Genomic DNA, 15,451 nt, shown 5'->3' on the forward strand with positions numbered 1-15,451 from the left:
AATAATGGTACGAAAAAAATTGATATCGTATAAACTGTGGATAAGCGGTATCGCGCGGCATCAGAGGCGGTCTTAATCTTGGCGAGGCTCTGGCCGGAAGATCTTAGCGAGGCCCTTATCTTTTGTGCTAAGTTAAAAATTGCGGATTGACTGTATCAGGGAAACGTCTTGTCGACAGTCCAAAGAAAATCGAGCTCCGTCATTAACCAATATCGATTCATCAAAACCAATTTATGTCAAAAAGTGAGGCCCAACGCCGAGCTCCATGTAACACCGAAGACTTGATTTCGACGCCTCCCAATGCGAGGCCAGAGGATGAGCTGCAGGTAAGCATACAGCTAAGAATCGAACGCCAAGTGTAAGCTTGGCTGACGGCCGAACGCCTAGAGCGCTGATTGCGGCGCGCTTCTGTGCGAGGCCGAGCTGCAAGAGAGCAGAGCGAGGGCGCAGGCCGATAAAGACTGAAGCCATAGTGTTAAAGATCTGGAGCTTTCCTGCGGGCGCATTCGTGCGACGCCAAAGGCCGAGCTACAATGGAGCTAAGATCGCATAAGGACGCGCGAAGGATCAAGCGTTTTAAAACAGGCCGAAAGTTGAGCTCCAAACAGGGCCAAAAACTTGCAGGTTCAGATAGCGGCTTAATTCCATGCGAACGATGCAAGGCCAAAGATTGAGTTGCGAGAGAGCAAAGCTTGAAATTTGAACAGTGGCCAAGTATATTTGAGACCCGATTCCGACGCCTTTCGCCAACGGCCGGACATTTGGACGTGGAAACGCTTAATATCTCAAAATTAACCCCATTTAATACCTTTTAAAGACGTTTAACCATGCTTGCAATGGTTAAATTCGCGGTAAATGACGGATGGTTAGCTGGCAAAATTAGTTATGCATTGGATCGGTAATCCAAAGATGTGGGTTCGAGTCTCACGTTAGCCAGAGTTGATCACAGTTATTTTTTTCATTGTGATTGACATATGTCTAGTGTACTCGTATATATACAATATAAATTGTAATGTGGAACGTTCCACAATAAAAATTGAAGGAAATCAGTATGTTTATTACAAGCATATTGATGTTAAAATTGATATTAAATAATTTCGTTTCCCCAAGACTACTAGCGCGGTTACTAGACATATAAGTTTGCATTTGCCTTCGATATTTTTTAATTATATGGGCCTATAATACCTTTTGAATGCCTTTAAACTATTCGAAGTGGTGCCGTTAATGATCTAAACTCGATTAAAAATATATTATCTGATTCCGAAAGTAGTAGTAACTACCAAGGTCACGCCGATGCCACGCCGATAGCGCAGCGTCGGCGGCGGCGGCGCGAAAATTTTGTCGGCGGCGGCGGCGCGCCGGCGCGGCGCTCATATCTATGCCCCGATAGCAAGTGAGCCGTAACAGATTTGAACAGATTACCGCACCGCACCGCGACCTTGGTTCGGCGCACCGACAGAGATATTTCTTTCTCGCTCTCACTTATGGACATTTAAGCTGCCCGATTACGTTTTCAACCATAAGGAATCGGGTACCACATGTTTTAGTCTAAAACATGCTTTATATAATTTTCTCGCATTTTTTCACTATTCGTGCATGAAAGAAAACGATATATGTGATTCTTGCCCCCACATTTGGCTTGAACTCCCTTCATTGAACACTTACGTTATTAATGGACGACTCCCAAACGAAATAAATAAAACAAAGAGCGTAACAAATTCACGTATATATTGACTTCATTATTAAAGTACATAGCGTCGCTATACTTACTCAACCTCATTCTGCATCATTTGATGGAAATGTCGCTTTTCTTTCATTCGGAATACGGGTGTTTTTGTCATCAAATGGGTGTTGCAGATACGAGGTTGAGTAAGTATAGCGGCTATAGGCTATTCAGGCCGGTCATTACACTAAAACAAACATCCATAATACACTTTCATATACAACAAGTCATAGGTGAAGCAAATGGGAATTCGCCAGTAACTGGCCACCGGCCAATAACTGGCCACCAATAAACTATTATAAAAATGAGTTCTATTCACCTATTAAACAGAATTAATTTTAGTATATAAGGTTTCAATAACTGGCCAGCCTTCAAGAACTAGCAAGAAGGTTAACTGGAAGAAATCCCTTAAAGGGATAAGTTCGCCTTTGTACTGCCTATCCTGTGCCATAAATTTTTGTTTTGTACAATAAAGAGTTTATACATACATACATACATACATAATTACATACTAGCCACCTATGAAATAATAAAAAAGCTAAAAAATTAATTCTGTTTATAGGTGAATAAATTCATTTTTAGTTTAGGGTGGCCAGTTACCTACTGGCGAATTACCCTACGTCATTTTAATAGGTTTTGATAATCCATTATGTGACATAGACCATAATTTAGTAGAGGTGTCATAAAAACAAAATAAATAGTTTGGCACACCTAGTTTGGCAGTTTAGTCTTGTCCTCCTGTAGATAATTTGAATTTCGCGCCTTTTTCTACTGACAAACTGAGTGGGCCAGAGCAGAGTATAGCAACCATGTATCGAGTGCTCGTTTGCGCCATTAAGCTCCCTATGAGACGTGACCCCCAGACTATGTGCATACGCAAATATTTAAAGCGCCCACACTCGCGCACAAGGGGCCCTTTAAATATTTGACACAGCATTTTTTTTAATAATTGCGCATGGGTATGGCGTTGTTGAATATCGAGACAAACTTTTAAAAGCCGGTACAGACGGGGGACGCGACGTTGGTGTGGTCAATATATCCCCTTTTCGCTCGCACTTATAGCTAGCTGCGTCCTTACTCCTTAAAGGACGAAGACGTACGGCGGACTACCTTACACACGATAAAACGTGCGCGGTCCGGTGCGGCCGTCTGTAAACACTATAAAATTCTATCACACGGCTATGTCCTTTTGAAGGCAAATCACTGGTTCCAAGCTGGATCTTCCGCTACATGCCAGCGAGGATGGACGTTGGGTCTTCAACTCCTGACTTGACCTTTCGGAGGAAGAGCACCGCTTCGCGCCCGTCGATCAGTCTGTGGTCGTAGGACAGTGCCAGGTACATCATGGGCCTGATTTCGATCTAGAAAAAGATCATAAGTTTGTGTCATAGTAAGACTGGTAAGAGGCATATAACGAAATTTACTTAAATACATTTTCCGATGAAGGAATTGTATGCTGACGACATGGCATTGTGGATGATTTAAAAAGAGGCGTGCAGCGCGGCGTTCAAGTTAAACAAATGCGATATGCGTGTGAGCAGCCACAGTGCGCGAACCACTGAGGCCCTCTGAGATTCCCCATACAAAGTTCCACCTCAATCAGTTTTATCAATAATATACTTGCTCGTTCCAGGGTTAGTCAACTAACTCAGAGTTAACCGTTTATTTATACAGTACAGTTAAACTTGTATAAATGGTTAAGTTAGTCGGCAGACCCTGGAACGCACGGATAAAGGGCTGGACCTATACTTAGAAACTGTTTATATTCAACACTGATGCAAGCAGCAAAGTTTCGGTGCAGTGCTAATCCATTGTGTACTAACTTTTTTCCCGACAGCGACAGGCCGCTGGAAAATGGCGTGCATGCCCAAAATGGCGGACTGCGGCAGGTTGATGATGGGCATGGACAGCAGCGAGCCGAACACGCCGCCGTTGCTGATCGTGAATGTGCCGCCTTGCATGTCCGCTGGGGTCAGTTTGCCTGAAATATGAATGTCTGGATTAGTGGGTCTATGCGCAAAAATACGGATAGGTAGAGCGTGAGTGAGACGCGTCTTTGGAGCGTCGATGTCTAGTCAGCGCTATGGAAAATAGCGTCCCTGCCCTGACCTGAGTTGAGTAGACGCTGAGGCTCAGGATACGCTAGTGTGGGGTGGGGTGCGGGTACCAGTACCACGCAAAATTGACAGGCTACTAACGGAACTCCTCATCCAGATGGTTTGGTGCAACTGGCCCTAAGCTAAGAAGTAAGAACTCTGCCCCGACATTGCAGAAACAAAGTCAGTAATAACATACGCATCTATATGAATTCTATGAACGAAGTGTCGACGTATTACGGAGAGGTCTGTCTACAAAAATCCCTGGGCCTTTAAGGGCCCCTTGATTATGAGTTCGCCGGACGATATCAGCCTGTCAGTTAAACGAAAAAGGTGACAGTTCCGAACAACTGACAGGCTGATATCGTCCGGCGGACTGGTAATCAGTGAGTCCCTTTAGGATAACAGATAGAACGTAAGTTGGTCGGGGCGTCAGCGTCGTACGAGCATACTCGAAGCGCACGCGGTCTGGCCTTTGGGTAAGCTTTGTATGTTTTGTCACTAACCGCTCCTCGCCTTTTCCGCGATGCCGTTTATAGTGAGCTCTATTTTCGGGTAATCCATGGACTCCACGTTCCGTAGTACCGGCACCACTAACCCTCGCGGCGTCGCCACTGCTACTGAGATGTCCACGAAATCCCTGTAACATCAAAATAATAGATTCCTATCTATTTTTCTCCTGAAAATTAACATAAAGCCCCACCCAGCCCCACCCCACCGGGGCCCATCTAAAACTTTCCATAATTTGAAATATGTAGGTATACATACCATGGTATGCAATAAAGATTTACTTACTTACTGAAAAATTTCAAGTTCATGCAAACTACCTATACATATGGCAGAGGCAGGCGCAATCGGTTGCGTCGTTCAAGGAGACGTTAAGAAGCTATGGTTATCTGATTTGGCTGATTAATTTGTCTATATTTCTATTGTATAGCGCTTTATATTTTTCTAATTCTTTCCAATTTTAGTGTCTTTTCCCCATTCCTTTTTGTCCCATTCAATTTTTGCTGCATTCGTCACCCTCTTTTCACTTTCTCCTCTCATCTACTCAAAGGTTAACTGGAAGAGATCCTTCATAGGGATAAGTTCGCCTTTGTACTTCTCACTACTTGTATGTTATTTTTAATATGTCTTTTTGTACAATAAAGAGTTTACTACTACTACCACATATCTGTGAAATTAAAATTTTCTGAAATTTTTAATAAATCCTGCAATTTTTCGCTTGAACAAAGCGGTGGGAGATTTCCTGGCTCTTAATCAAACATTTCTAGTTTAAGTGTCTATACCAATTATACGTCGGATACGTCATTACCAAATTTAAATGGAGCTGGGCGGGACATGATGCCAGGCAGAGTGATGGCAGGTGGACCAAAATGTTAAAAGAGTGGTGGCCGCTTTCAGACGAAAGGAGTGCCTGGCGTCCGTTGGCTCGTTGGGTGGATGATATTCGGAAGATTGCGGGTCACTTCTAGATGAGATTGGCTCAAGACCGGGATAAGTGGCGTACTCGAAGAGAGGATTATGCTCAGCAGTGGGCGATAAAAGGCTGATATGAAGATACCTATAAACAATATTGCCGTCAACAATGACCGCGTTGATGACGGGCTGGTCCAGCAGCGCGTTGGCAGAGGCCTTCAGGAACGGAGCTATCCAAAAGCTGCCCAGGACCGGAGTAAGTGGAAGGAAAAGATTCGAGCCCTACACCCCAGCGGGGGGTAACAGGATGGAAAGAAGAGAAGATACCTATAAACAATATTGCCGTCGACAATGACCGCGTTGATGACGGGCTGGTCGAGCAGCGCGTTGGCAGAGGCCTTCAGGAACGGAGCTATCCAAAAGCTGCCCAGGACCGGAGTAAGTGGAAGGAAAAGATTCGAGCCCTACACCCCAGCGGGGGGTAACAGGATGGAAAGAAGAGAAGATACCTATAAACAATATTGCCGTCAACAATGACCGCGTTGATGACGGGCTGGTCGAGCAGCGCGTTGGCAGAGGCCTTCAGGAACGGAGCTATCCAAAAGCTGCCCAGGACCGGAGTAAGTGGAAGGAAAAGATTCGAGCCCTACACCCCAGCGGGGGGTAACAGGATGGAAAGAAGAGAAGATACCTATAAACAATATTGCCGTCAACAATGACCGCGTTGATGACGGGCTGGTCGAGCAGCGCGTTGGCAGAGGCCTTCAGGAACGGAGCTATCCAAAAGCTGCCCAGGACCGGAGTAAGTGGAAGGAAAAGATTCGAGCCCTACACCCCAGCGGGGGGTAACAGGATGGAAAGAAGAGAAGATACCTATAAACAATATTGCCGTCAACAATGACCGCGTTGATGACGGGCTGGTCCAGCAGCGCGTTGGCGGAGGCCTTCAGGAACGGGGACATGAAGGAGAGCTTCACGCCGAACTTCTTCGTGAACGCGGCTAGGTTGGCCTTGCGGTACTCCATGAGCTTGCTATGAAAAAAAAAAACTGCTATAAATATTATAGAAAAAATGAAATATTGGTTTACCCCTCGAACGCCAGTGTCAAAAATTTGCTACTGAATTACCTTCCAACTGTTAATTACAGTTCAAATTGTCTGGGACGGATACGGGACAAGGCAGTTTTATAATCGAGAGCGCACTATTCGCCAACAAACTGTCTACAGTTTGGCGAAACTTTTGTATACCTAGACATAAGTATTTTTTTGAAATAAATAAAAAAAAAAAAAAAAAAAAAGTCGAGGTGTTAAGTGCCAGTACTGCAGAATCAGAATCATCTTTTTTTTATTTGCTAAAACATAGTGCAAAAGGTCATGAATATTTAAAAAAAGAGAGATTCTGATTTTTCGAAAATGGACGGTTTTTAATATCTATAAAATTTTCCATTAGTTTCGGATAAAATACCTATGGATTTCATTTTCATCTACAGTTTCTATTTCACCAAATCCCCAAAAAATCAAAGGTGTGTTGGAAGAGTACCCTCAATTTTACTAGGATCCCTAGATGATGAGAACCTGATGAGGTTGGCCCTGACTTGATGACCTCACCCCTTCGAACAAAAATTGTAGACTATATTATAAAGTTCCCGATGAATCGAAAATACGAAGTTGGTACCTCATATCACACTCGTTAAAGGTAGTAAGCATGGCCGTGGTGTTCTGCGCCTCCTTGAGCCGCTGCGCGATGCGCAAGCGCATCTTATTCATAGGCACGGGATGCTCGGTGCGCGTGCCTGATATCGTCTTCGTGGGGTCTGTGAGACGTTGCGCTGCTAACTGAAATTAATTAATTTTAAATGTGTGTTTTTTTTGTCTCTTGCTATATTGAACTATGGGAATGTGTTACCATGAAGAGCCGAAGGCAGGGAGTTCTACTGCCTTAAGTTCTGGTACATCAAAAGTTAATACATAGTTTAAAAAAAATTCTTACGGTAGGTCCCGCTGCTACTTTCGCTTTGCCTGCGACCTTGGACACAACCGGGGCTGCGGCCGGCGCTGCAGCGGGGGCGGGCGCGGCGGCAGGGGCGGGGGCGGGGGCGGCAGCAGGCGCGGGGGCGGCGGCCGGGGCGGCAGCGGGCGCCACGCCAGTTACATCTACCTATAAAAAACATTTACCCTATGTAAACCCGGCTGGTGTCCGCGGGACGTCATAACAACACCCTCCATCAAAGAAAAATAACTCCCGAATTACCAGAGAACTCAAACTCGACTGCCACAAGTTCAACAAAACTATAAATATATGCGATGGGTTGATGACACTACACTTATAATCTTCTTAAAGTAGGTATCTATCTATCTAATCGCCTGATGGTAAGCGATTACCGTCGCCCATGGACACCGACACCTTCTGGTTGTAACACGCTTCTGCGTTGTAAGGGGGTTTTCAGAAAAAAGTATACCATTTACTTTGTTTCAAAAAACTAACAACTTTTGGGTAATTTCGACTCAGAATCACACAGGACTATTGATTAAAAGAAAGAAAAAAGTGTCCCCAGCTTTCATCCAATTAAATCTGGGGACTGGGGTCTATACAAAAATGTAGGTACGCAAAAATGCGTCACAAAACTGTCACATTTTAAGACACCTTTTCCTTTTTAAATCGATAACTATATAGTCCTCGTGATTTTGACTAGAAAATAACCCAAAAGTTGATGGTTTTTCCAAAAATAGTAAATGGTACACTTTCAAGTGAAAATACCCGTAAGTGCCTTGCCGGACTTCATAATATACTTACTATAAAACAGGGCTGCTGTGATTTGATAGCCTCTCCCTCTTTCACCAGGTACCTCACGAGCTTCCCTGACCCGGGGACATGACTGGAAGCGCCGTCTTGTCTGTTTCATATACTTACTATAAAACAGGGCTGCTGTGACTTGATAGCCTCCCCCTCTTTCACCAGGTACCTCACGAGCTTCCCGTGACCCGGGGACATGACTGGAAGCGCCGTCTTGTCGGTTTCAATCTCCATCACGACTTCGTCCATGGCCACTGCGTCGCCTTCTTTCTTTATATATCTGTCAAAGACAATGTCATTTGTTTACATGCGCACCCGACTGCAAAAGTGCAAAGGTGACTTTATGAATGAATGAATTCCATTCATAAAGTCACCTTTGCAGCTGGAATGTAACCCCTGTAGTTACAGATATCGTTTTATGTCAAGTGTATAGGTACTTTAGGTACTTACTTTCAAATTAGCCTGTTAGTTTAACAGTGAAACTGTCATAAAACCTGTGGAACTTTCACATAATACAGCGCTTCAACGAACATAATTTAGGTACATAATGCCCCCCCCCCCCTGCACCCAGCCCAGTCCAAGAATTCCCATTATGGTTGCAGCATTCTCCAATACAGCGTTATTGGAATGGAAATTTGTTGGACTAGCCAAGATCCAGAGCGGGGATCATTACTCCTCTCCCGTAAACGTTAAATATACTTATAGTTGTGCTGTTCTCGAATTCGTTCTCTAGCTGCTTTGCATGGAGAACGTTCTCGCTCAAGAATATTCCCCGTAGTATCTAAACGACTAAACGGAGAACGTTCTCGGGAACGGCACAACTTATACCTACTTACTTAACATCGCCAGTGGTGACAGAGTCGGGAAAATTGGGCGCTTTCACTTCCTCTTCTTTCCGCAGCGCAACAGCGAAATGGATGGAGCGAAGCGCTGCTCTCGATTTCAACTTTGAGTGGCTGTTGACACATGGTTCTTTTTATTACAAGGTTTTATTTATTGAAATGGAACTAGCACACAATCTCCTTCTTCTTCCGGCCTTGTCCCATTTCTAATTGGGGTCGGCTGTCCTAATCCTCCTTCTCCAGAGACTAAACTAGGACACAATAAAAACATTTTACTTATAACTTCACTGAAAATGTTTCCACTTCGCTTAGCGTCAAAAGTACCTTGACGATTGTCTTCAATCGAATTGTCTGAAATAAAAGCCTCAAAAATAGGCGGAGTGTACCCCGAATATCTGACACATGCTGTAGGTAGAGTCATAATAAAAGTGAGTAAGGTCAACGTGGCAAAGAACGTCTATCAGGTAAGACCGTCTACAGGCTCTTTCGTCACTTCTTTATCTTGCGCTTGTACACATACCCCACTTACAGAAGGTCGGTAGACCAGAACGAGCGTAGCTTTTCCTTTCTAACTGTGTCTGAGCAACGTACGTGTACAAATTAATATCAGAGTTCTTGCCCTATCCTCCTAAGGCCGAGGTCCTACCTATAGTACTTCTTCAGTTCGATGAAATTTAAATCATATTCAATTGGAACAGAGTCGCTTTTGCTTTGTTTCGTTCAATTATCAAATAACGCTAAATCAACTCTATTTCATCACTTTAGGTTCAAATTTCAGTGGCAAATTTTGGATTTTTCATTTGTATGGCTGGGCCTTAGGAGGTTATGACGGTCTTCTCAATCAAAAATGTTACAAGTCGCTCTTATCCACCTTGATCTTAGACATGAGTTTATAATTTCATACCTCAATGAATGGCTGTGAGTCATGTGAATGTGATTGTTCTGGTAACTGCTTCGTGGGATGAATTTCTGTGCGTGGTGTAAATGAACCCATTTGTTTTTTTGACTTCGAACTATCTGTAAACATTTAAACAATGCTATAAAATAAAACGTCGCAAAATATGCTCAAGAAAAGTACTAACCTACTAATATTATATATGCGAAAGAAACTCTTGTCTGTCTGTCTGTTGCCTCTTCGAGCTTAAACCGCTGAACAAATTTAGATGAAATCTGGTATGGACGTAGTTTGAGGCGAATGTCAAGTATCAATTGAGAGGATTCAATTCAGAAATAATATGTGATTGCATAAATTATTTGCTTATCACAGTAGGTATATTCATCAGTTAGGTATTATATTTATAGTGTATATTTATGTGATAAAATATAGCTTCTCTAAAGAGAACAACACATCATTATTTATAAGTAAGTTGACTGAAGTGTGACTACCTAAAAAAACGAATCAAAAGATATTTCATAAAATAATTCGATTAGTTCCCTAGTTAAGTTATAACGACTTACAAAATAAAACACTTACAAGCCACGCTATTCTACATCTGAACATGTTCTTTTAAATACTAAATACGTTATAAATTATAACGTTAATAATTTACTACGAAAAACAATGCTAAACTTTCATATTACTTGACAAGCGTTGACGTAAATTTTCTTTTCTTAATTCTGACAGAATTTTATTATGAATAGGTCGTAAATATGCTCGACATTTTACATAATAATAACTTAACTTATTTTGATATTATGTAACCAAAAAATCTTTTTGACCTTACGCAAACAACACTTTTAAAATAAATGCTTAAAGTAAATTGGTCAAAAACCCGCGGTAAAAGGCAACTATGAAAAGCGCGACTTGCATCTATCTACTCGACGCTAGATGGCGGTGGTATTAATGTCCACTTTTTCGTCAGTTGGCGTCTCTGACGCTAGGTGGCTAACTGAAGATTTTATTTATTTAATATTTTAATCCAGAGAAAAAAAGCACAATAAATTATTGTTTTACAAGCAGACACGTCTGTGAACGATGCTATTAAGCTTAGAATAAATCTAAAAGAGGAAAAACTACTGCCCTGCCTTAATTTTTCCACTTTTTTTTATTAAAATCACAATACTTGCTCACTCAGCTCATTATTAATTAACAATACTTATTTTATTTTATTTTACGACTATTGTATTATGTTATTTAGTTAACTCACTTTTGAATTCAAATCTAAAGTAAAACTTTATTTTGAAACTTGTATATTTATAGGTACCTATATAATTTTGTTTTCATATATTTTATAGTACCTATCCAATTTATTGTAAAAATGCTAATTTACTATCTACTTATTCAACTAGATTTTGTAAAAAAATTCAATGTGCCTATTTGAAGTAGAGGTATCTTACACAAGAAATTATTAGAAATCTCTAAAGTGATAAGACACAAGAAATAAATTACTTAGGCTAACTAATGGAGTTGCTGTGTCCATGAGTCACCTAACATACATACATACATACATACACACACACACACATAAGAACCAGACGCATTTTGGACATTAGAGCCGTCCACTTAAGACGATATGTCGACTTGTCGAGCGAGCTTCTTGGTTATAATATGCAGGGGTGTCAGTAACAAATATCTGGGAAACCGAGCTTTGCTCGGAAAACATATAAAAACTCAAAAATGCGCGTTTTCCCAGAGATAAAACCTAGCTAGATCGATTTTTCGCCCCCGAAAACGCCCATATAGCAAATTTCATCGAAATCGTTAGAGCCGTTCCCGAGATCCCCGAAATATATATACATATAAATATATAAATAAATAAATATGCAAGAATTGCTCGTTTAAAGGTCATCATCATCATCATCCTGGCGTCAATCCCAGCTGTGCCCGCGCGCGGGGCGCGAGGACCCGGGGTCCGCCTATGGTCGCCTATGCTCGTTTAAAGGTATTAGATTATATTTTAAATAAATATTGTTAACCGTTTTTTTTAACAATTTAAGTTCACAAGGAAAGAAAATTAAAAAAGTCGTGAACTAACAAAAAATGTGATGTGGGTATTTTGTTCCTCAAATTGAATTAAGTTCTTTTAATTGAAAAACACTTTTTAAAAATCAATAACTATTACTTATGAAAGCAGAAGACTGAAGACTATAAAAGATCGTATTAGATTCATAATTGTTACATATTTACCGCAACTTATTTTTAAAATGTGTTTTTCAATTAAAAGACACGTCAAGATTGTTTACCAAATTTCTAATCCTAAAAAAAAACGAAGTATAGGTATAGGTATACCTATAAACTTAAAAAAAAATTGTAAATATTAACATGTACCTAAGTACCTACCTATTACTTATATAAAATTAAAAAAAAACCGGCCAAGTGCGAGTTGGACCCGCGCACGGAGGGTTCCGCACCATCAACAAAAAATAGACCAAAACAAGCAAAAAGAAACAAGCACGACGTGGCTTAACTTCGGTCAAAAATCACGTTTGTTGTATGGGAGCCCCACTTAAATCTTTATTTTATTCTGTTTTTAGTAATTATTGTTATAGCGGCAACAGAAATACATCATCTGTGAAAATTTCAACTGTCTAGCTATCACGATTCGTGAGATACAGCCTGGTGACAGACGGACGGACGGACGGACAGCGGAGTCTTAGTAATAGGGTCCCGTTTTTACCCTTTGGGTACGGAACCCTAAAAAAGAACAAAGTATATTACATTTCTCACAAGATACATTGCTAAGAAGAGGGTTAATGTATCTAAACCCTAATGTATGTAAAAAGTCAACCCTACTTTTAAAGACTTCATACTTCATAGGTACTATGAAAAAATATCGTCTGTCGTATCGCCAGCCCTATCCATAAAGGGTAGCTCCCCTCTAATTTGCTAAGATTCACCCGCATCTTTGATTAGAAATCTATCGTCCGGTTCCTGAATAGCATACTTACAACCTTGTCGTATCCAAACGCTTCTCCCGACATTCCACCACCGTAGACACTCGCAACCTTTGTTTATTACGACAACGTCCTAAACCGAACATTTTCGTAGACCTTGTATCGATGCTCACTTACGAAGTAACTTTGAAAATGTCTAATTAAAGTTTGGCGTTTGATTAAAATTTGGACTGTATTTCAATGCCTTAAGGTGGTATTTTTCTTGTCACGTGGGTAAGATAAGAGTTTGTGAAAGATGTTAAAGTTATCTTTTGGGCTAATTTGTTGAATGGCGATCTTGGGGTCTCTTGAATGCATTGGGGTAACTTGAATTCTAAGATGTAATTGAAATTATCTACAGACGAACCTTTACAGGGTCTTACAACTTAGATGGGTAAATGGAGGCCTCCGTTTCAGCACTTTCAGCTTGGGCAAAATGTTTTCGTATTCGGGTCAAAAATCGAAGTTCGCAAATTGCGGGCATTTTTGTCTGTCACTCTAATTACGCCTTCATTGGAGTAAAAGAGAAAGATCCCCGCAAATTGCGAATTTCGGTTTTCACGGTAGGTAGCCCGTCCGCTGGTCGCAATTCTCAACCGATTCTCGTGACTTCTGTGAGCAGGTTTGATGATTAAAGGTTGATTTTATGTCGGTGCAGGTTTTCGGAGCCACACATTTTTCAGTGTTACGTTATCACTCGGCATTCGGCTGCGAGTGAGCTGTGGGCCAATATCGCCACAGAGTGGCAGCCCAGCTCAAAACGAGGAGTTGGCAAACCACGTCGGCGATGGTGAGACGAGTTAGACTCCTTTTTAAAGGAATGACCAGAGACTGCACAGGATCGGGAAGGCTGGAAAAAGTGGAGTGTAAGGTTTTGTTATATTGATAAAAGAATTTAACATTAATTATTAGCTACATTGACTATTCTGGTGACGTCATGTCCGATGGCGGCAAACGGGAGTGAGGTGACCTGGCGCACAAGGGCATTCTGGGCGGGAGATCGTAACCGAACGGACGTCTGATATTGTTTACAGTGAAGTTGTTGGTTTTGTGAACTTAAGTATAAAACAGCTTTGAAATATAATTACTTTTATAAACTACAAGGTGTTGGTTATTTCCGAGGTTGTTTACAAGTCAGCCAGTGGGATAACGAAATTCCGTAAGTACTCGCTCACATGTATATTTTGTTAACAATGCATATTATAACAAATATGATTAAGGATCCCTTGTTCAATAAGGTGATGGGGTAATTTGGAGACGAGTGTATAATCAGGTTAGGTAGCATATGTGTAAAATATTATGAATATTTAATAGAAGACTCAGATTTGTAGAATAAAATGCTTTTATTTCGATAAACTATGGGTTAAATTGTGACATCACCTGTTTCCGTACTTTTTCGTTAGTGACAGACGATCATGTGGTGCAACCACGTGTTTTAACTTGATAACCACGTGTTTTATAAAACAACATTTTGAATTACGCCTGCCACGTGGTAGGTCGACATGCGGGTTATACCACCGACTTTGGGTTCTTTCTTTGTTTATAATTACCAAAAATATCAGATATGGGTGTACCTCAAGGTACTATACTGTGGATAAATGAAGGTTGGAAATTTTTTGGAAAACTTAGGATTTTCAAAATTTTTGATTTGTCAATCGTTGGGCCTAGGGTCCACAGGGGTATCACAGGGGGGCTAAATTTTCATTAGTTTTGCGCTAGGACGCACCGTTTTCGAGATATAAAAGAAAAAAGAAAATTTAAAGTTCTAAAGTTACTCTATACCTCCCTAGTTGAAGTACTAATGCTACCATACGACGAGTTTCAGATAATGAATCAAGAAGATGGGAAACACCGGAGCTTAGTGACTCCAGGGCGTGACCGATCCCGATCGAGGCGCAGTGAGACGAACGTGCGACACAGGAGTCGCAGCCGCAGCCACAGCCGCCGCTTGAGGGAGCGAGAGCTAGCTCTAAAGGAAGAGCGAGAGCGCATTCGACAGATGGAAGAGGATCTGCAGAAAGAAAAGGACGCCGAGCGTCGCTCACGGAGGAGCGAACGAGGATCGTCGTCAAGATGGAGCCGCGAGCGCCGCAGCCGCAGCCGACCACCGAGAGCCGGGACCAGCCGCGAGCCGCGCAGCCGCAGCCGAGAGCGGGGACCCAGAGCAACGCGTGACCGGGCAGGAAGGGATTCCACGAGCATCGATCGACGACATAAAAGGTCATGTAGTCCTTCTTTCTCTTCTAATGATATTGTTAAAATAATCAAATCCATTAAAGATGTCTTACCGTCTCAGCCGACAACACAAAGCCAAATTCCGATTAATAGAAATATCGACCATAAAAACATTATTCCAGAATTTAATCCATCCGAAAAAAATCAAAGGATTGATGTGTGGTTAAAAAAAGTCAACGAGTGTGCTAAAGTTTACGGCTGGGACGAAAAGACTGTTATACATTTTGCTATGCAGAAACTGACAGGGTTAGCTAAGACTTGGTTTGAGAGCCTTAATACAATTTTGTTTTCATGGGATGAATGGCAAACTAAATTAACTAACGCATTTCCATCAGAACAAAATTACGGGCAATTACTAGAAGACATGTTGAAACGTAGGAGTAAGTACCAAGAATCCATTGAAATTTACTTTTATGAAAAATTAGCGTTGCTAAACCAATGCGAAATTACGGGTAGGCGGGCAGTCGACT

At 41.6% G+C, this 15,451-nt stretch overlaps 1 protein-coding gene across 1 annotated transcript; it reads right to left on the reverse strand.

Annotated features, from left to right (window-relative positions):
- Positions 1 to 2,926: 2,926 nt before the first annotated feature.
- Positions 2,927 to 14,971, reverse strand: LOC134656003 (dihydrolipoyllysine-residue succinyltransferase component of 2-oxoglutarate dehydrogenase complex, mitochondrial-like). The gene is made up of 9 exons (XM_063511519.1): positions 14,529 to 14,971; positions 8,868 to 8,987; positions 8,149 to 8,311; positions 7,228 to 7,395; positions 6,913 to 7,073; positions 6,112 to 6,270; positions 4,326 to 4,459; positions 3,547 to 3,704; positions 2,927 to 3,084 (listed from the first exon to the last, which is right to left on the reverse strand). The coding sequence occupies exons 1-9, from the start codon at positions 14,969 to 14,971 to the stop codon at positions 2,950 to 2,952; spliced, it is 1,641 nt and encodes a 546-aa protein (XP_063367589.1). The 3' UTR covers positions 2,927 to 2,949.
- Between the last annotated feature and the right edge of the window lie 480 nt (positions 14,972 to 15,451).

The sequence above is a fragment of the Cydia amplana genome, chromosome 17 (assembly GCF_948474715.1).
Source record: "Cydia amplana chromosome 17, ilCydAmpl1.1, whole genome shotgun sequence".
NCBI lineage: Eukaryota > Metazoa > Arthropoda > Insecta > Lepidoptera > Tortricidae > Cydia > Cydia amplana.